General features: G+C 43.2%; 1 protein-coding gene across 4 annotated transcripts in view; it reads left to right on the top strand.

Annotated features, from left to right (window-relative positions):
- The window catches only part of ZNF831 (zinc finger protein 831), a 103,063-nt gene extending 81,813 nt beyond the window's left edge, over positions 1–21,250 (top strand). For all 4 annotated transcript variants that reach the window (XM_081832508.1, XM_081832510.1, XM_081832507.1 and 1 more), the window contains 2 exons: positions 14,651–14,814; positions 15,543–21,250. In XM_081832508.1, the coding sequence (XP_081688634.1) occupies positions 14,651–14,814; positions 15,543–16,382 (1,004 nt within the window). In that variant the 3' untranslated portion in view covers positions 16,383–21,250. The remainder of the gene's footprint in view (positions 1–14,650; positions 14,815–15,542) is intronic.
- Positions 21,251–21,500: the final 250 nt, after the last annotated feature.

Here is a 21,500-nt window from a genome sequence, read left to right as displayed (position 1 = left end):
ACACTTATGCTAAAAATGATCCTTTGCTGCCCTGAGATTCAGATTTAACTGGGCATCCCCATTTTATCTGGCAACCCTTCCCTAAGACCCTCAGAGCACTCTTTCTGGCTTCGGCCTCCCTGGGGGATTCCATGTAGTTCAAAATTTTACCCTCAACTTTCTTTCAAATCTGATTTCACTTCTGAATTGTCATCAGTTTGGGGGTTCCAGCTCATTCCTGCCCTGTCTGCCTGGAGCCCTTCTTGTAGCTGGGTTGATTTCAGGGTGGTGGTACTCTTACTTGATTACGTCATCAGAGGAGTGGGAGGCTGGTTCCAGTCCTGGGCATCTGGACCCTCTGGAGTCCCCCGTAATCAGTCCATTTTGATCCCTCTCGGTCTCTTTGCTTCTCTGAGTGTCTCTGCCGGTCTTCCCTCTGGGTCCTTGGCTCTAATATATGGGGTTTCCTCCTTCTCAGGGCCTGAGGCCTCCAAGCCACACACCCCAACCAGAGTACAGATAGGTGGAGAGGTCTTCCCGGGCCCCGCTTCCTCCATTACTTCGCCACCTTCACTTCCTTTCTTTGCAAAGCTAAACCATGGAAGGAAAGGGGTTAATTTTCTCTTCTCTTCGAAATTTGTGAGGGAAAAATCAAAGCTGCGCCATTCTGGCTCAGAAGATGTACTGGGAAGCAGTAATCGGTGGCGAGCTATGGTCTTGTGTACAGGGTAATATTTCTACACTAGAACCTATTTTAAATTTTATTATCTACCTCATGCTATTTCACCTCCTCATGTCCTCTCCCTCTTGTATTTATTAGAGGCTGGGTATGGATTTCTCTCCCTGAGAGAACTTTCATAATAATGAAGTGTACTTGGAAGCTGCTCACAGTGAATACAGGATTGGAGGGTATTCTGCAAGGAAAATGGATAGCCTCGTTTTCCTCTGTATGAGAGAAATATTTGAGGTGAAATAGACTAATAATTTCTCAAGATAGAAGTTTTGAAGGTTGCTCTTGCATAGAGAAGTTGGAAACTCCTTGAAGTGATAGAATGCGTGTGGGACATCATAATCACGCGTCTCTCTCTCCCTGGCAGGCTGCTGTGGGCTCTCTGTCTCTGTGTAGCCGTGTCCTTTGGGGCTGGAGCCCACTTGCCATTTTTCTTCTGCTTTCTCCTCACTGACTTTTTTCAATTTTCATGAGGGGCCTGAGTGAGCAAGTCTACCAGAACCCACTCTTGGTGCTTCCAGCCCGCATTCTTTGATGGATGTTCATGCAATTTTCTCATTATTTTCCTGTCAGCATTCACAGAAACAGTGTAAACTACTTTATTTCAAAACCATTATGTTAGTTTACTCCATGATAATTTAAGCTGTGTATTCTTTCTCTGATTTGAATTTAGTAATAACATATTTTTAAAGACAAGTCAAGAGGCTTTCTTGAATGATTTTTCAGTGACAACGCCCCCCCCCCCACCTTGAGTCTCCTTTCATTGGACCCTTGTTTTCTGTACTTAATTGAATTTTCATCTCATTCTGTGCACATTCTAAACAGACCCTGTGCCTTCTATGGGGAGAAGATTTTGGAGAGCTAATCTTACCAACCTAGCTGTCTTTCCTTCAAGAGAATGAGCAAGTGGACAGCTATGTGGTAAGGGGTGCCAATGCCCTCACCCCACGCCTGCCCAGGGCTGCTACTGGGGAGCATTCTGGGAGCTGCTCCAAGGCAGGAGCTCCCACAGATTGTCCCCTCTCCCTCTAGCGGGTTTGAGTGTTTTAAATTCCATTCTTGCCACACACCCCTCAGCTCCTATAGGTCATTATTGCAGAACTGTGTATCTGCCTCAAGATTCATCTCCCACTCCACTCTCCACCCCTTCTCCAGGTGGAATTTCTGGGTGCACGATGTTGTTTACAGTCTTTTCCAGACAGAAGTTGAAGGGCACCTCCCATTTTCTCTCAGATCACAGATTTCCTTTCCTATATTGCTTTAGAACTACAAAACAAACACCTTTTTGGGGGGTGGTGGAGTAGAAGTCTTCAGGAAAGGTATAAAGATTTTTAAAATGCCTCACAGTTTGGACTTTCTAGATGGTTCCACTATGTCAGTGGCTACCTAAAAAAAAAATCTAGAAATTTGATTTCTTGATTATTTGGGATTCAGAATGATTTCTGGGGCAGTTTTCTCTCTTTTGTATTCTCTGTCTTTCCTTCCTGTTACATTGATGGTCTTACCCCTATTTCTAGGTAGTCTTTTGGTTGCACGTGTACCTGAGCTTTTGAATTTCCAGACTGATCAAGTTCAGAGGAGGCTAAAGGCTCTAGTCTGAGTCTGGGAGAGAGTTTCTGAAGTAAAAAAAAAAAAAAAAAAGTACCTCAAGTTTCACATCATAAAAGGGAGGATTTCTAAAGCTGGTGTGAGGACAAAAGAGTGACTTCATATAATTCTGTGAGAATTTGGCCCATGTCTTCCTATTGTTCCTCCTTCCCTCTTTGTTGCTTGCGTCTCAGCTTCCGAGGTACAGGGAACCTGTGAGTGCAAGTGTCCGTGGTCTTCCCAAGCAGAGCACGGGCAACTCTTGACATTTCATTCCCCGCTGGGGTCTGAAAAAACTTGTGACCATCCCCCTGTATTTTTGTGTCAGGATCCATAGAAACCATGTAGAGGCCTTTGCTCAAAAAACACTACTTGAGCTACGTCGCTGCAGGATTGCAGTGATAGGAGTTCTGTTTCTTTTGAGGTGGGGTTCTTGAGAAAAGATCAAGCCAAGTTACAAGTATTTCAATGACTGGCATAGTCCACTCAGTCGGGGTTCTGCCATTATTAAGAAAACCACACATTCTTGAGTAAACTTTGGTATGAAAGTTTTTAAAGAGTATTTGGATGTCACTTCTCTTCTTTCCCTTTATCCTGGTCCCCTTGCCCTCAAATAGTATGTAAGAAATGCTATTGAATTTTGTCCGTGTGCAGGACTTTACATTACTGGAATATTTTAAACAGGCTCTCCCACTAATGTTTAGAAAAAGTATCTGAGTGGAAGAGGGTTTCCAGCTTTCCAAACACTTGCCTTTCCTCAAGAAAGCAAAGAGCACCGCACTGGCAGGTGTTCCGAAGTAAGAAATGACCTCTGTGCCACACAAGGTAACATATCTAAACATGCCATGGAAACAGAAGAGTGTTCCTTCCTCCTCTTTACCTGATTTTCTCGTCAAATTAGGTTTTATTCGTCTACAATTTAGGATTGAGGGAAGAGCTAGATTCTCCCTGACCATTTATCTTTTCACAGAGACTGGGCTGAGAATGTTTTCTTTCCTAAGGTGATTGGAAAACCAAAATTGATGAGGCCAACTCCAATATTTTCTTTCTTGTCTTTGTTTCTAGTTTGAAATTAGTCCATTTTTCCCCCTTATCAGGATTAATGAAGTAGAAAAGGGAAGATCTTTCTTCCCAGCTATTATCATTGAAATGGATCAATTTCTTCTTTTTAAGGATGCAAATCTTGAGGAAAAATGAGCTCTTTCAAATACCTCAATTATATTTCGAGAAATGGACTGTCTTTTATAGACTCATTTAGTAATGAGTAGCATTGAAAATAATAATTCAAAGAGTAGATACTCTTGATTTCAATCTTGGCATTATAGATTTCAAATGGTATTTCCAATAATTGTATTTTTTCCCCCTTCATCTCATTGTCTGCATTTGCTCTGTAAATTTTAGGTACATGATTATGATCTGGGCATTAACTTTTAACTTAAGGATTGATCTTTTTTTTTTTTTTTAAAGACTTTATTTATTTGAGAGAGAGAGAGAATGAGAGAGAGCACATGAGAGGGGGGAGGGTCAGAGGGAGAAGCAGACCCCCTGCCGAGCAGGGAGCCCGATGCGGGACTCCATCCAGGGACTCCAGGATCATGACCTGAGCCGAAGGCAGTCGCTTTGAGCCACCCAGGCGCCCAAGGATTGATCTTAAACATGACTTTCCACTAAACATCTTTCAGGGAAAGAAAAATTCTCTGAGATGAAAATCTTAAATTGATTGCATTTCATCAAAGAAACAAAAAAGAAATGAGTACCACTAAGAAAAGTAGTTTCTGAAATAAAATATATGATTACTTGGAAGAGACAAACTTTCAGAAAATCACATTAGGAGAGGGAAATACTCAGGCATGTCGTGAGGTTTTCAGTAAATGCATTTTCCTGTCCCTCTGATGGGTCCTTCAGCCATGTTCTCTCTGAAGAACCAGGTTGAGGCTTCTTTATCACGTTGGCTCCTTGGATGGTTTTGTGAGGTGACATTTTAGTGGGTCTGTAGGCTGGTCGCTCCTGAGGCTCAAGCCAGACTAGATGTCCTTGTGGTATGATTCGTAACTCATCTCCTTTGTGGCATTTACCACAATACCAATCATTGTGTAATTATGTTCTAATTTTCTTCTCTTCAGCTATGCGTATGCTGCATCAACTAGGTAGAATTGAGCTTCTTCAATCATTGACAATAAACCTGAATTTAATTCCAAGGTGAGGGAGCCACTCTATTCTTTCTCTTTGTCTCATTTACTTTCTTTCTCACTGGAATCTCATCCTTTGAATTCTGCACCTAACTAAGCTTTTAAGTGACTGAAATATTTTAAGTAGATTTTTTTTTTTCCCCATGAACATAGTTTAGGGAAAATGCCTCTGAGGCTAACATTATCAAAGCAGCTGTCTTTCATTGAAAAAACAGAAAAGGTAAAGAGAACTTCTCTGACAGGTACTTTCTGAGATAAAAGGTTTACCTAATCGTGTTGAAGAGGTAGAATAGCTAAATATTAAGTGGGCATGGTGATGTAATTCTCTGAAATTAAGCAGATTCAATTTTTTTTCCCTTTTTAGCCTTTAAACTTTTGTTAGTCTGCCATGAGTGGAATGGGAGAGTTAGGGCTCCCTTGGTGTTGGTCGTGCCCTGCTCCCTCTGTCACAAATCACCTCAAAGTGTTTTCCTAAGAGAAACAAAATGGCAGCCTGAACGCCAGGGTTCCAAATCCACGAACTCCCTCCCCACCTCTCTGATGAGAGCTAATGGCTCTGTACCATTATTTTTCCTGTCAGAATTAATGGGGAGATATTCTTTTCCTAAAGCCATTAGTTAAGTAATATTGCTTACAGAATTGCTGAAACAGGATAACACCTCCTTCTCCAGGGTGTAAATCTTAAGAAATGATGAGACAATTGCTTAAACACATCAATTATATTCCAAAGCCTGAACTTTTTTCTCTACAGTTTCATTTAGAGTTAAGAAACTTTGAAAGTAATGGTCCATAAAGTGGATTCTCTTGACTCAATTTTGGCACTAAATAATTCAAATAATATTAGCAATTTTTTGTTCTCCATTTAGTTTTCCTTTTCCCCCACAATTTGTCCTCTCTTCATTTTAGAGCATTCTCTTATTGTCTGAGTGTGATTAAAGTTTCAACCTACCAAAGATTTTAAGCATAGTTTCCCACTAAATATGTTTTTTTTGGAGAAAATGGTAAGTGAAGTGTTCTCAAACTGATTGCCTTTCATCAGAAAGAGAAGAGAAATTCGAACCATAGAGAAAAGTGGTTTCTGAAAAAAAGAGATTGAAAAATGATTGCTCAGAAGAGGCGAAATTTCAAAAGAAATTAAGGTAGTGCAGAAATGTTCCAGATTTGATTAGAGATGGAAAAATGTATTTTTCTCTTCTTTGGTGAGTCTCCCCTGTTGTTTGTCTGAGAAGCAGAACTTTCATTACACACCAGAGTGTGAAGCTTTCAATCCCTCTATCAGCAGTTGTGTTGTATTCTGACTGAACTGACCTGACCCTTAGCTTTGCCCGAACACGCCAGGCACACCCGGGGGCTTTTCCTTATTATGTTCAGTGTGAATTTTAGGGCCAGTGCCATCATTTGTCTCTTATTTTTCTTTCAAGTGAATAAAGCAATACTATGCTTGTTGCAACAAAGAGAGCAACATCGACATATCTGAGTAGAGCTTGATCGTCCCCAGCCTCGTGGCTCCCTGAGGCTACCAGAGTTCAGCTCATGTTCCTTGCACACCTTCCTCCGTGTACATACAAATAAGAACAGACACTTCAGTCTCTTGTTTTTTTCACAAATAGAGTCATCCCATATGTAGAAATCTGCAACTCTTTTTTCTTCATCTATCTTGTATAAAATTCTAGGCCTATATTATAGATTGATTGATCATTTTAATAATGGCATAAAATCCCACGGTATAGCTGTATCATAATTTTTGAATTCAACCCTTCCCATATCCATGGATGTTCCTATTGATTGCTGTTGTTTTTCTACCACAACTATTGCTGCAGGAAATATTCTGGCTCAGTTTTATATTTTATAATTATATATTTCACTATATAAGGTACTACCAAAGTACTTTCAAAAAACGTTTATTCTTCCATAGTTTTCAACAGCATTTTTATTTTTTATTTATTTATTTTTTTAAAAAGATTTTATTTATTTATTTGACAGAGAGAGAGAGATAGCGGGAGCAGGAACACAAGCAGGGGGAGTGGGAGAGGGAGAAGCAGGCTTCCCGCGGAGCAGGGAGCCTGATGCGGGGCTCAATCCCAGGACCCTGGGATCATGACCTGAGCTAAAGGCAGACACTTAACGACTGAGCCACCCAGGCGCCCCCCCCCCCAACAGCATTTTTAAAAAGAAACTTGGCTCCCATTAAATGTGAGGCCTGGGGGCGCCTGGGTGGCTCAGTCATTAAACATCTGCCTTCGGCTCAGGTCATGATCCCAGGGTCCTGGGATCGAGCCCCACATCGGGCTCCCTGCTCCGCGGGGAAGCCTGCTTCTCCCTCTCCCACTCCCCCTGCTTGTGTTCCCTCTCTCGCTGTGTCTCTCTCTGTCAAATAAATGAATAAAATCTTTAAAAAAAAAAAAAAAAGAGGGAGGCCTTGTGGAGGCCTCAAGCCTTACCATCACTGTTGGGAGTACTTGAGCTTTGTAACTAACAAGGGGTCACAAACTGACCCCTCCTTGGCCAAATTCGGGCCGTGGGCACATTGGTTAGCACAGTGTTATTGTTTGAAAATTAATTCATTATCAGTGTTTGCAAACACATAGAATCCAGTTTTTTGGTTTCTCTTGGAAAATGGACAGATGTGGTGAACTTGGTCCTTCCCAGTCTCAGTCAGCGGAGCTGGGAGTCAGCTGTGCCTCAAACCTGGGCATGTCCTCCATTCACCACAGTCCCCAGCCCCATTTATGTTATTTGCCTGACCCTACAGCATTTGCGTTTGTGACTCTTGGTTTAAAGTGGGGCATCTGCAGTGTGACTCTGCTGACCTGGGGGCTGGGTCCCTCCCTGTGGGGCCATCCTGGGTACCAGCTCTCTGGCTGCCTCCTCCTTGTATGAGATGCCAGGGCCATGCCCCACTCGAGTCAGGATGACCACCGAAAGTCTCGGCACATCACCCCCAGTTAAGAACCACTGCTTCAGACAGATCACAAAGCCCATCTTCCTCAGCCAGTTTTGAGGTAAACTTTTCAAAGCGTGGGCCTGAGCCATTTTTATTATGTTTCTCTATTCTGTAGGCCTATGTTTCACTTTATGAAGGCACATTGTTGAATTCTGTACACGACCAAGCTTTAAAGTCCCTGAAATGTTTCAAACCAGCCCCATGCACCGAGTTTGGAGAAAATATCTGAGAGGAGAAAGTGATCAAAACACATTCCTTTCATCTCAGGAACAGAAATGTAGAGATGCCGTGATTACAGGTGGTTTCTGAAGTAAAAGCTTTACCTAATTACACACACATAAAAGGTACAATTTCTAACTAGTGTATGAAGAGGCTGAATAAGTCCCTAGAATAAAGGTAGATGCTGCCTTTGTTCACTGGGCGCTTGGCAGTGGTTTCCTTTTGTGAGTTCATGGTGGCATCTCGGGAGCTAACCTCTCCTCTCCCTGTTCTCACCTGGGTGCCCCTTGGAAAGCAATTCGAGTGTCAGGAAGACACAGGAGGGTTTGGAGAGGGGTCTCTCCAGGGCCCTTCTCCCCCGGTGCCTTCGCTCTCCTTCTCTGACAGGAGCTAATGACTTCTCTACATCTTTTCTCGTTAGAATTAATAGAGAAGTATTCTTTCCCGAAAGCCATTAGTTAAGTCTTAGTGCTCTGAAATTGCTGAAACAGAATAATTCCTCCTTCATTCTAGGGTGTAAATCTTGAGAAAAGATGAGGGATGTTGCAGGTATATGTCCTAGGGAAGAGAGTTGTGTAGACAATTGTGTAGACAATTCTCATTTAGCAACAAGAAAATTCTGGAATAACAATACATGAAGTAGATCAGCTAGGTGCAGCCTTGGCATTTATAATGTTCCAAATGGCATTTCTTTTATAATCTTCTTTTTTCCTTATGTGATTTCATAATCCTATTTTTGCTGTGTGTCTTAAAGTCATGCTCCTGCCTGGACATGATAAAACTTTTAACTGAAAGTAAGATTTTTTTTAAAGATTTTATTTATTTATTCATGAGAGACAGAGAGAGAGAGAGAGAGGGAGGGGGAGAAGCAGACTCCCCAGTGAGCCCGATGTGGGGCTCAATCCCAGGACACTGGGATCATGACCCGAGCTGAAGGCAGACGCCCAACTGACTGAGCCACCCAGGTGCCCCCGAAAGCAAGATTTTAAACCACACTTTGCACTAAACACAGTTTAAGTGAAGAATTTCCATGTGGGGAGAATTCTTGTCCTGATTGATTGCCTTTCATCAAATATATAGACAAGAGGGACACCTGTGTGGCTCAGTTGGTTAAGTGTCCGACTCTTGATTTCAGCTCAGGTAATGATCTCAGGGTCATTGTATTGAGCCCTACGTTGGGCTCTGTGCTGGGCATGGAGTCTGCTTAAGGTTCTCTCTCTCCCTCTGCCCCTCCCCCCTTCTAAAAAAAAAGATATAGACAAGAGATGAAAACCACAAGGAAAAGCAGTTTCTGAAGTAAAAGATTTGTTTGTGATTACTTAGAGGCAAACTCCCACCAGACTGCATTAGGGTGGCACAGAGACACTGAGACTCTCCCTGATGAAGGCGTCCTTGTGGTCCTCCCTCCCATCCCCCTTGTCCATGGAACTCAGGTCTCTGGCTGCCGCCTGCTGGCTCGTGATCACTTTCTGATTAGGATCGAAGTCCCCCAGGCTCTGCCTGAGAGGAAGAAGTCCTGTCTTCCATCACCCTTCCACAGAGTCCTTACCAATGAAGCTTATAGTAGGATCAAGGAAGCAGATGAATTTACCTGCAAAAATATTTTAGTACAATGTCTGGCGTGAAACAGAGCCTTAAAAATTTTGGCTGAATAATAACATGAGTGAATGGTTGAGACTTAGTGGAGAGAGAACCAGCCCACAGGTGCAGTGTCCACACATTCTTGCAGAGTGTACGCTTCTACTATCCTCCATGGGTCTAGGTGGAGTCAGGGCCCCATTTTCACCATCTCATGGCTCCTTCCACTTTTCCCTTCATAGTGTTTACCACGTTTGCTTGGCAAATTTTCTGCGTCATTATTTGCTGGCTGCATCTCTCCCCCATTAGATGGTAATGGGTGCCTCGTTTGCCACTCAATGAATTGCCTGTGTTCACCACGGTTCTTGGCACAGAGTATTGGCTGTATTCAGTGCTCAGTAAATATGGGCTCAGTGGATAGTTAGGCTTAAAAATATGGGCTCATAAATGGGCTCAACAAATAGGGACTCAGAAAAATGGGTTCAGCAAACATTTGAACAAATGAGCAAACATCTGCCAATATAGTGACTACTTTTCAAGTTCTACCCAACCTTTCTTAAATAACTGCAAATTTTTCTCGCTCACACATTGTGCATCTTTCAATGGCAGGGATGCTCCTAAACAATTTAATCTCAGATCAGTTCATAGTCTAGGAGATCACTCCTGTGTTCTTATTTATGCTTGTAGCTTTCTTAGAAGGCCAACATGGTAGACTCATTTTTACCCCTTCCTTTTATATAATTCAGAGTCTCTAGTCTCCAAATTAATGGAGTTTTTGGTGTATTGGGGCAACCGAAGGAAATGTATCCATTTACTTACATTTTCTGATAATGATATTTGAGTAATATGTCTATTAGCATTTCCATAAAGCCCAGGAGGGGCTTTGGCTTGGGAGGAGGCTTGGCTCTGAAGAAGTTGACAGTTCTGTGAGTTTCATCAGCCTGCTTCACTCCATTTTCTAATTATTTTACAGTTTCTGGTAGCCTTTTCAAGATGGCTAAATTTAAATTTGCTCCAACGTTTTAAGCAGTCTCTTCCTCTCAATGTGGCTTGGCAATTATTTCTGAGGGAAATGATTAAAAGCTCAGCCTTTCATCAGGGGGAGAACAGAATGGCATGCGGAGCTCAGATGAGAGGTGCTTTCTTTTTTTTTTTTTTTAAAGATTTTATTTATTTATTTGACAGAGAGAGACACAGCAACAGAGGGAACACAAGCAGAGGGAGTGGGGGAGGGAGAAGCAGGCTTCCCGCGGAGCAGGGAGCCCGATGCGGGGCTCGATCCCAGGACCCCGGGATCATGACCTGAGCCAAAGGCAGACACTTAACGACTGAGCCACCCAGGCACCCCGAGAGGTGCTTTCTTAAGAAGATTCACGTAATTGTGTGAGAGCGGTCGAATTTCTGAAGATTGCGTGAAGATGGCAGAGTCCATCATTTCTGAAGATGTAGGAAGTGATTCACAGAGGGACACTGTGCCGTAAACAGGATCACATTCTGTGCTTTAACATTTGGCCAGGGCGCCACTTACTTTTTGAAAAGGGCCATTCATTTAAAAGCAAGTTAGCATCTTTCTTCAATAATCCAAATTAGTTTAACACACTTCAGTGACATTATTTGGGCATTTTTCACAATTATTAAAGATAACTCACTTTTCTCTGTAGACTGTAGGTCAAAAGCAAATTAAATCAATGGATTTTCTCCCTTCGTGCTCTCAGATGAGTCAGAAAGTATTGGTCAAATGCGCACATGGCCTTTCCGTTAAGCTTCAAAACCCAAACAACCTGCTGAGAAGACATTAGGCCAATCTGATTATTTTCTCTATACTAATTGGTTTTCCTTCTTCATTGAATTGAATGAATTGCCTGGTTGTTTTGTCACTGTGGGGACCCAGCTTAATCCACTTACAGTGAGGTGCTTGTGCTTGGTAAGCCAGGGGGCTATAGAAACGTTTATCGTCATTATTATCTTTTGGTGATTTTTCTTGGGGGGTGGGAATGAAGATATAGCTTGAATCCATCCATTTTCTCTGTTTTGATGTCCACTGCCTTTGCTTGCCGTCTCATCTGGCCACTGGATTGCCCTGGTAAGCCCCAGGGTCCAGACCGCAGTCATCTATGCATTTTGAGAAGATGGGGACCCTCCGCTGGAAACAATGGTTGCTTCACAGTGAATGTGGAAAAAATCTAAGCCCCTTTCCGCAGCTGTCTGCACCCGATAAGATCTGAGCCCCTGCTGGCTTCCCCACCTTCATTTTGTGTCCTGCCCCCTTGCCCACCACCCTTCCTCCATCATGGCCTCCCACCGGGATCCTCAACACCCCCAGTCTCCTTCCCGCCGCAGGGTCTCTGCATCTGTTCCTCCTTCACCTGGAATGGCCTTCCTGGGCTGGTTCTTTCTCACCCTGAAAGTTTCATTTCAGATTTTGCTTCTTCAGCCTTCCTCGGTATGGGCAGCAGTCACGTGCCTACCACTCCATGTCATGTGCCCCATATCGACTGCGACTCTCTGGAAGAGCCCCTGTTTACAGTGACGGGAACGTGCTCCCCTCCCTGCTTACCATCAGTCTCTGTCTGCAGCCCCCTGCTGCTATTTACGCTCTGTGATAGCCCCACCCTGTGCTCATTTCCTTCACGACCCCTGGCACAACTGGAAATGATCTTATCAGTTGACTGGTCTTCATCTCTCTTCCCTACTGAAGCAGAGGCTCTCGAGGGCCAGGGCACCTCCATCTTGTTCTCCAGTGTTTGGGGGGCCAGCAGCATGGCACCTGCCTCACTGAATGGGCCCAAGTCATGTTTGTTGAGCAAATGAATGGAATACCAAAAGCCTGGTTCTGTGTCGATACGCAGGTGCTCAAGTGAAAATTGTATTAAAGGTAAAATGACTACTTCCTTTCCCAAACCGTTGCACTTTCCTATAGATTTTCAGAGTTGATTTGCCAGGATTAATGCACTTGTTAATCTAGTCACCTACCCCTCGAGATATAAGAAGTAGGTCTGTACTTTCCAGGCAGGAGATTGGAGGACTCCTCACACAGAAGCTGTCTAGTCCTTCTAGTCCTCGTGGAAGACCCAGAGAATTATTTCAGGGCTTCCCACTTAAACACGGCAAGCAGATAACCCCGCAGGGTGGCCCCAGTTGACAAAGTGCACATGTAAAGAGCTCCCAGTCTGTTGTGTAGTGCCTGTTTCCTAGACGTGGGTGGATATTTAAGATTGCTGGATACCGCAGGACAGTCTTTAATACGAAAGGGAAAGATGAAAACAAATGAGAACAAAAGGAACTTGGAAGAAAGACCATGTAGGGAGAGGCAAACTTAAGCAAGAACAACGGTGGCCACAAACCGTTATTAATATTGCCAGAGACACAATGGAAGATACTGGAGCCATGAAGTAACAACAGGGTGCTCTAAAGAGGAAAATAATAATAGGCTTTTAGAAATTAAAGACATGATAGCAGAAATAGGAAATTATGAGTTGGAATAGAAAATCCCAAAAATAAAATAAAAAGACAAGTAGGAGATAGGAGAGAAAAGATAAAAAAAAAAGAGGATTAGACAAGGAAGCCCAATAACTTACCAAGAGCAGTTCTAGAAAGAGAGAAAAGATGAAACAGGAGAATAAATATCAAAGAAACAGCACCATGTTTTCCCAAAACCAAAGGACATGATTCAGATTGAAAGGGCACATTGAATGCCCAGACAATGAATGAAAATAAACCCAGGACCATGGAGACACTGAACAAAGAAGAGTCTAGGAGTTTCCAGAGAGACAAAATACAAAAAGGTTTTGCCCAAAGGATCATGAATCATAAATCATGTTGGCTCCAGACTTCCTAACAACTAGAACTCAACAGAGCCGTGTCTTTGGTTCTGAAAGCAAATGATTTCTAAATCAGAAAGTTATACCCTAACAAGTGGCAGACTGAAGTCTAAACAATTTTATTTCACACACCCGTTCTCACGAAGCTGCGGGAAGCTTTGCATTAGGAAAGCAAGGAAACAGAAGTGGGGGGCTCCAGGACCAAGGAGGTGAGGAGAATCGCCACAGTGGGGTGAAGGGGATCCGGGGGCACAGCCACACAGTGGGCCCAGGGAGCAGCGGGCCACTGGGGGCAGGTCAGAGAATTTGAAGAGCGATCCTTCTAAGGAAAGGAAACAAAACCTCAGACAATTGAGAAGGAGGTGGGAGCCTAGTTTTAGTGCTAGGTCTACGGACAACCAAGCAAAATTTAAAAATGAGGTAGTTGTTAACTCCAGGGAAAACAGTGTTGGCCAGAAAGACCGTGTAGTCACAGCACAGTACGTGGCTCAGCAGTGAGAGACATGGTCCTAAACATGCAAACACTATTCTCCTAAACAAAATTATGACATCATAGTTACAGAACTGTTGTGAGGAGATGAGGTGGAAAGTGTGCATACATGGTGGGTCGGGGGCGGAATGAAGGTTCTGGATCCAGGGGTGCTGGAGAAAGAGGTGAATGCCTCTCTCTCCTCGTGAGAAGTTACAGGCCCTCCTCCAAACTGAAAAAAAAAAAAAAGATCAAGAAGTAGTGCTATAAGCATGTTATTAAAACTGAAGGAGATAAATATCAAAAGAATCCAAAGCGGGAAAAGGTGAGTGGGTTGGCAAGCATTGCTATTTTTCTTAATAAGTAGAAAGATTCGACTTTTTGAAACTCTGTGCATATGTAACTTTAATCAAAATGAAAGCAAATTTGAAAGGGGATCTAATGCTTTTCTCTGGTGGCACAGCCATGCTAGAATTTTTTCTGATTTCATTTCATGATGTAATCCATCCTCTCTGCAATTCCATGGGCCTTCTGACCCGTATCCCAGGCCACTGTGACAAAAGGAGAGCGAGTATGGGTGAGGCAGGAGGGGAAGCCGCTGCTCCCTTGAGAGGGTGCTGCTGTTTGGTGGATGCTGTCAAGGTTCCCTCTTTGGCGCCCCCTCCCCTCCCAGATCACAACCATAACCACCACCAAACAACAGCAACACCAAAACCAACCTGGCTTCCTGCTCCAATGGAGACAAAACCTCATTTCCATAGAGACGGAAATATCCACCCTTGACCCTGGTTGAATGGCCAGAGAATTCACGCTAACCTGAAATGAACCTAACCTGGCCTAAACGTGCCAGGAAGATGGCTCTGATGAAAAATAGCCACATGACATATTTTTAAAAAAATGTATGTGATTTAGGGATTTTTCTGCCTTGGGAATTGGTTTTACCATTTCTTAGCGGAAGTGGAGATGTTTTATTGAGCTGTGTGAAGTGGGTTCAAGGTAAGCGGGGTTCCCATACACATTGTGGGAGACGCGGGTTAATGAGCCCCAAGCTGTGGAGGAAGACAAAGTCCTAGGGAACTCCCATTTGCTGATGTTATCACTTCCGGTGTGTGTAAACGTGCCTCCCCGTTTTAGGTCTGAATCTGCAAGAGGAACCGTCTCGTGCCTCTTCAGAATCACCTGTTGGTTGTGGGCACAGAGAGAAGGAAGAGGATGATGGCTCCAGACAAACTTCGGGAAGCTTCTCTCCCAGCACAAGTTCAAGGGCCGGGAGTGGAATAGACCAAGTAATCGTGAAGGTGGGGACCAGGGTTCTGAGCCGTCTCTGTCCGTGGGTTGTCTAGATTAATGGCTCTCTTTTGCTTGTTGTTGGTGTCCCAGGTGGCAGAACTCGCCCCACCACCCAGCACGCAAAGCCCAGTAGGTACACAAACACCTCCAGACATCGTGTGCTGAAAGAATGGGGGTGATTACTAAAAATCCTAAATACGCTTTTAATTCATACCTGAGTAGGATAGAGATGCTCTCATGCTGCAGACATCACTGTGACATGACTTCACTGCCAGGCAGGACTAGGGGGAGAGCGGGGGCGGGGCGCGTCAGTTGAAAAGCACAAAAATGCTAATCCAGACCACACTTCAAAAAGTGCTCCTCTGGAAAAACTTAAGTTCGAGGTAACTATAAAGTAGCCCATCTGTCTACCTCATGAGCAGTGGTAATTTAACACTGGACACTCAGAACTGGGTGGATAATTGAGTGATTGGGTTTTTCACAAAGCCAGGTAAAAACACATAGCAATCTCAGCAACCTCTTTTGTGGCAACAAGTTTTCCTCGAGTTAATGCACCAATTAGTTATTAATGGGAACTGATTGAGGGCATCCTGTTGAAGTTCATGCTTGGTAAAGAATCATTAAGAACTCAAGACCTAGTTTTACTGAGGACCACGTTTCTGACCACAAGTTTTTTTTTTATTTGTACCAATTAACCTTTCTTCCCCCATGTGTTTTCCTTTGCACTTTTTTGCAGGTAATTTCTCCAGCTGCCGGTGGGCGCGGTGACCGCCACCATCGGAACACTGCTGCCGGGTCAGGACAGTCTGAGTGGCCGGGCTCCTGCATGGCCGTGGCTACCGACAGCCTTCTGTCTCCAGGCAGAAGTCTCAGCCCGGGATTGCTGGAGACCCGGCCGTTGCCCTCCCAGGAGCAAGTCTCAGTAGATATGAAACCATACATTTCCTCCGATGCTCAGGAGCCTTCTTCCGTTGAGTCCAAAGGAGCCTCTCCCTGCCAGGATGTTGCTCCTTCTGTGGCTCCCATTTGTGCTGTGGGGGAGAGAGCAGGTCACACAACCCTGGGAATTCATGGTGCGGAGCCGCAAGACCACAGAGCTGCAGGGGAGGCTCTGACACAAAGCTCCCCAGACAGAAAAGCTAAAGCAGAGGGCATGTCACCACCAGTCCTGCCAGGGAGACCTTCATCTGAGCAAAGAATTTCAGGTTTGGTTTTGTTGGGGTCAACTGGAAAAACTCATCTTGAAATACCAGCATCAGGACCAGGCTCAGCTAGTTCATACCAAGAGGAAGGGGAACACAAGATGTTTTTTCCTACTGGGGGACAGGAGGGGTGTGGAGAGATGGTAGTGCCCTGCCCTCCTTTAGGAAATGAGAGTGGGAAATGTCGAGGCTCTGGATTAACTGCTCTAAAAGATTGTGGGGTTCCTTCTAAGCCAGGGCAGCCCAGAGAATCCCCTGAATCCCCTTCAAAATCTGTCAAAAGGAGGGGTCTGGAAGGACTGAGAAAGCAGACTCGAGTGGAGGTCAGTGACACCAGCAGTGACGATGAAGACCGGTTAGTGATAGAGATGTGAAGCTTCTGAGCCTGCGGTTGGAGACCAGATGCTGTCAGGCTGGCAGACAGCTGAACTCTCTTTCACCAAGCACCTACCTATGAGGAAAGCCATCTGGGGATCTTTCCAAGGCATCCCCAGCGAACTCCAGCCCCTATTCCCCAGATCCCCCTGCGGTATACCAGGTGCCAGGTGGGCAAAGGCAGAAACGGAGCCCAGTCTAAGAATGCTTGGCGCACAGTGATTGCACTCACCTTCCAACCATGTCTTCTACATCGGCCCCCACTGCCTCCTCTGTAAGATGGCATTGCCCAGGAGAGCCACCGTCGACGTAGTTATGTGCAAGCGAACCCGTAGTGTCAAGTCGACTGGCTTCCTCCATCAGTAAGCTGAGGGTTTGCTTCAAAGGTGGTAAGCACACTTGGGTAATTGGGGTAGCTTGCAGAGGAGATGGGGCATCAAGATACATCTGTTCATTCTGGAAACCAAATCCAGATTCATTAAAAACTGCAGTTTGGTTAGAATAACTTGCGTCCTTAGTGGAAGTTGTAAATATACTTCAGAATGCCTATGATCTAGTAAAATGCTGATTATCTTTAAATGTTACACCAGTGGTCAGTGCTTACAGATGATCCAACAACACAAGCATGTACTGCTCTTGGGCCCCGTGCCTTTTCTCTTGAGACCTCTGAAACCCTTGGTTTTTTTAGCTCTTGCAAAGGAACGCTGTGTTAAAAGTTAATAGAACAGTCTCTGTAATGAGTCATTTTTTGAGGGGGAAAAATTCACTTATTTTTCTCTGATTCTTTCTGTCATATTGTGCTCTGAGCAATTTCAATTAGAGGGTTACATTTTAGTAATCTCTACAGCTTAAATTGATGCCTGCTCATCGTGACGGGAGCCTTTTAGATTTCCTCCAGAAGCTTCAAGGATACAAAACTAATTGGAGTTTTGACGCTGTTTTACATCTCAGTAATTTTATTTTGGGGGCTTGGTGTTACTTTGCTGTCAAATTAAATCAGCCTCTGTATTGTGCAAGTCAGAACAGTACAGATAAAATTCCCCCGTATTCCAAGCCAGTGCGCCCCTGTGCAGAAGAAAATAGCTGATCGACGTCAGCCAACTCAGTGAGCGAAGCCTCAGATTTACTGCGTTCTTCTCCTTCTCCTTAAATGGGAGAGGAAAAACTTACAGAGATTTACACTGCTGCATTTCGATAAAATTTTATACTTGCTTTTGGTAGATTTTGTACAATTTGAAATTTATAGCCGAGCTCTTTTGGCTTAGCTTTTGACGTGATGATGTTCATATGACATCTTGTACCTTCAGAAGCAGCAGCAATGCACAGCATCTCACACACATGAACACACTTAACGTGTCCTTGCCTGGGACTAAGGATGGGCAAGTTTCAGGTATCGTCATGTGAGTTTTCCAATTTTGGAGTTATTCACAGGGAACTTCAATGCAAGACCAGCTTCCCCTGGTGACTTAGCATATATGAGATGTGCTCATAAATATTCAAGTGATTTCAAGCCCAGCCAAATAAAACATAAGGAGGGAGGTAAAAGGATGATAGGTATTCACTTTGTGTACTTTTGTTTTCATTGTGTACTTTTTTAAACCAAACAAAAGTGATGTGGTGATTATCTACCTTTGAATGACCCATGCCCCTGTAATGAGAGAGGAGGTCTAGGAAAGTGGCTGAGTCTTGGAGGAAGAGTGAAGTCCTGACTGTGTCCTTACTGAGCTGGGAAATCTTGGTAAGACACATGCCCTCTACACCTCAGTTTCTCCAGCTGAGAATCAGAGTTGGACTAGATGAACTGGATGCATCTCCAGGCTCTAATCCTTGTCAGATGAGCTCCCTGTCCTTTACCTGAGGAGGTTTGGGGGCTCTGAGGTGGCCCCCATGGGGAGGGGCCCCCCACAGAAGACATTTCGGGGGAACCATGGAGAACTGAAGCATGAACATCTTCAGCCAAGTATTGCCATGAAGAACGTGAGCTCAGAGAAGCTCTGTATGATTTTTTTTCTTCAGAGTTCCAGATTTTGGGGGTACAGTCATCCAGTTTATACATTTGGCTCATAATTCAAAAATTGAAAGCAAAACCAGAACACTACCGTGTGAGGTGAAGACAACATGTCTATGGGCTGAATTGACTACTTTGTCTGGGGATGCACTGGTTAGGGGAAGAAAACTATCTTCCAGATACTTCTTTCCTGGTGGCTACTAAGCTGTCAGCAGGATCACTGATCTAAATCAGTAAGTCACAGCTCCAAATAGCACTGACCTCCAGATGGTGGTGGAAGTTCTGTCCTTCTAAGAGCCACCATTGCTGGCTCCCACATCCCAACTTGGATCCAATATGGTGGAACATTGATTCCATCTCTTTGACTCCCTGTGTCTCTTACCAAGGCAAGCAGGTTGCCAAGCCATCCTGTCAGCTGGTCATTTAGCAACGGGTAGCAATGTTTACAAGGGTACCTTACTTTATATCAGCATGAATTTGTGAAAAGCTATATTTTGGTGGATTTTTAAAAAAACAAAGTATTTTGAGTGACTCTAGGGGAGTTGGCTATTGGAAATCATCCTAAGGTATAATTTTTTTTTTTTTATGAAGAATCCTTTTATAAAGCAACAAATACTCTCTGATTTTATAAATCTTAATTTTCCTGTGGGGCTTCTTAAAGAGAAATGCAGTCCCAGGGCTATGTTTATCAGCAATCTATAACCCAGTTTGGGTTATTGAAAATGAAATTTCAATATTATCAATTGATAATTGCTGCAGCTTTTACTCTTCAGGTGTGCACTGTGTAGTGGTTAAGGGAAAACAAATTTATTTCAGAACAAGACAAACTGGAGTTTACCGATTAGGGATTCCTCCCTCTCCTTAGGGCTGTTAATTTTATTGTACCTTTGGGTAAGGGTCTTAACCAATTGGTGCTCAGCTTCTTCCACTCTAGGGATGCTGGCATAGACTAAAGTCAAGTGCACTTTGAATTCTTTGCTGTTCTCTCAGGGCAAGGTATACAAGTGCCATGACCAGTAATGCTCAAGGCTCACCACCTAGTTTATCTCTCCAGCTGTACCTACACCTGGCCAGACATCCCTTGTTAAAGATGCGTGGAGGAAAGAGGTTTCACCTCCCCCCTTGGCAACCTGTACTGTTAAGTGACTTTTGAAGTCACATGGTGTTTAACAGACAACCTGGATCCTGTTTGTTGTAAGGCATGATGGAGGACAACTCATCCCTTCTGTTATGTATAACCTTGGAGGTTCTGGATGAACTGAATATCCCTTTGATTCACAACCCAAGAGAACCTATGGTTCATTTGCTGAGAGATTAAAAAAAGATGGGTGAGGGGTGCCTCTGGACTCTAATCAAACCCTGCCAATAGCATGATGGGTAACTGAGGGCAAGTTACACTTTCTCTTCCTAAAATCCCTCTTCTAAGGCTCAGATGGAAAGAGTAGCCTTGCAAGAATGCATTGTGACCACAGTTCTTGGCATGAAAGATGAACGAGTTGCAGCCTTATGCCAAAAAGTATTTCCTTGCATTTACATTCATTACTTAGAATGATCACATTATTCATTTTTTCCCCAGCATAGAAATTTGCATTTTGCACAAAATTTGCCTGGTGCAGCAGATTTTTATAGTTAGAGAAACTGTCATCATTATTGAAACGTGCTGCTGCTCAGCTCCCCAGACATAATTTAATATGGTGAGGAGAAAATGGTCTGCCTGGCTCCATGGCGATCAGATTTCTACAACTGCAGCAAAGAGAACCTGTGTATTTTTCCTCACTTCAGTTGTGATTCCCAGAGTTCTCTTTGGCTTTTGAAACACTACATTTCTTGATATTTAAGCACAATTTCATGTCTTTATCTTTCAGAACTCATTAAATATAGGTGTCAGGACCCAGAAAATCTTGTGTGCTAGATTTGCACCTGTATAGTTCTCTTCACCCATGCTTTTATACTTATGTGGGCACATACATAATTTGACGTGAAGAAGTCTAGGAACATTTGAGCATATTGCTTCACCATTGGAAGAAAAGGAGCCAGGAAAATAATGCATCTCTGTCACTTGGAGCCCTAGAGGATGACTCAACATCTATATGCAGCCAACTGTTCAGAACTTACTACTCTCTTGATTGTTCATGATCAGGAAAGCTATTGGCCTCTTGGTTGTTTGTTGAAATTTATCTCCTTCTTTATATGGTTAAATTATTTTGTTTTGATAAAAATAAAACTGAAAAGAAAAATGTCTTGTGTGATTTGTTAACATTTTAACTAAAACTATCACAGGCAGTATCCTGTATGAATACGATACCTGATCATTCCCAAGTAGTGAACCAGACTCCTGTCTGCCATATTGATATCCCATTCCACTCAACAAAAAGATTGGGTAATGGCAAATTACCACATTTTCTTGTGCTGTTTCCATTCCCCACGTGTCTCATTTGTCATTGTCTGCCATATTTTAGACTTCTTAACTTAAAAATGTGTTTTTAAATTCTTAAATGTAGCTAAGTTTTGAAGCCACATGAGGGCACTATCCACAGTGCAATAATCTAAAACTTTTCCCCTTAGAATTGATGTCTCTTGGATATTTAATATTATTCATCAACAGAAAAAACATTCTTAATTCAAAACAGTGCCTCCTTATGAAGATAGTTCATGTATTCTTCATGAGAATAAGCAGAGTTCTTTTACATACCAATACAATACTAGTCTTCTACATCTATACCTCTTGAAGGCACTTGAAGTCAATGGAGACACAATGCATTGGGAGAAAAAGTACAAGTGGAAATACGTAAGGCACAGACATACTTACTGATGGGTCTGAGATGTGTTTTTGCTAACTCGTCAAACTCTAACAGTAATAAATTAACCCATTACTTCCAAACTTCAGTCATTTGAAAATCATCCTAATGCTTTTTGCCATATATGTCCACATATGGGTGTATTATTTACTTAATACTTCTGTTTAACTCATCTTGTTTTCCACATGCTTTTATTTAAGAAAATTTTTATTATTGAAATATAGTTGACATGCAGTGTTTTATTAGTTTTAGGTATACAACATAGTGATTAAACAGTTTTAAACAATTCTCAATGTTAAGTGTAGTCATCA

The sequence above is a fragment of the Leptonychotes weddellii genome, chromosome 10 (genome assembly GCF_054177405.1).
Source record: "Leptonychotes weddellii isolate Sample4059 chromosome 10, ASM5417740v2, whole genome shotgun sequence".
Classification (NCBI taxonomy): domain Eukaryota; kingdom Metazoa; phylum Chordata; class Mammalia; order Carnivora; family Phocidae; genus Leptonychotes; species Leptonychotes weddellii.
The sequence above is the reverse complement of the archived record's forward strand: the minus strand, read 5'-3'. Positions and strand labels throughout refer to the sequence as shown.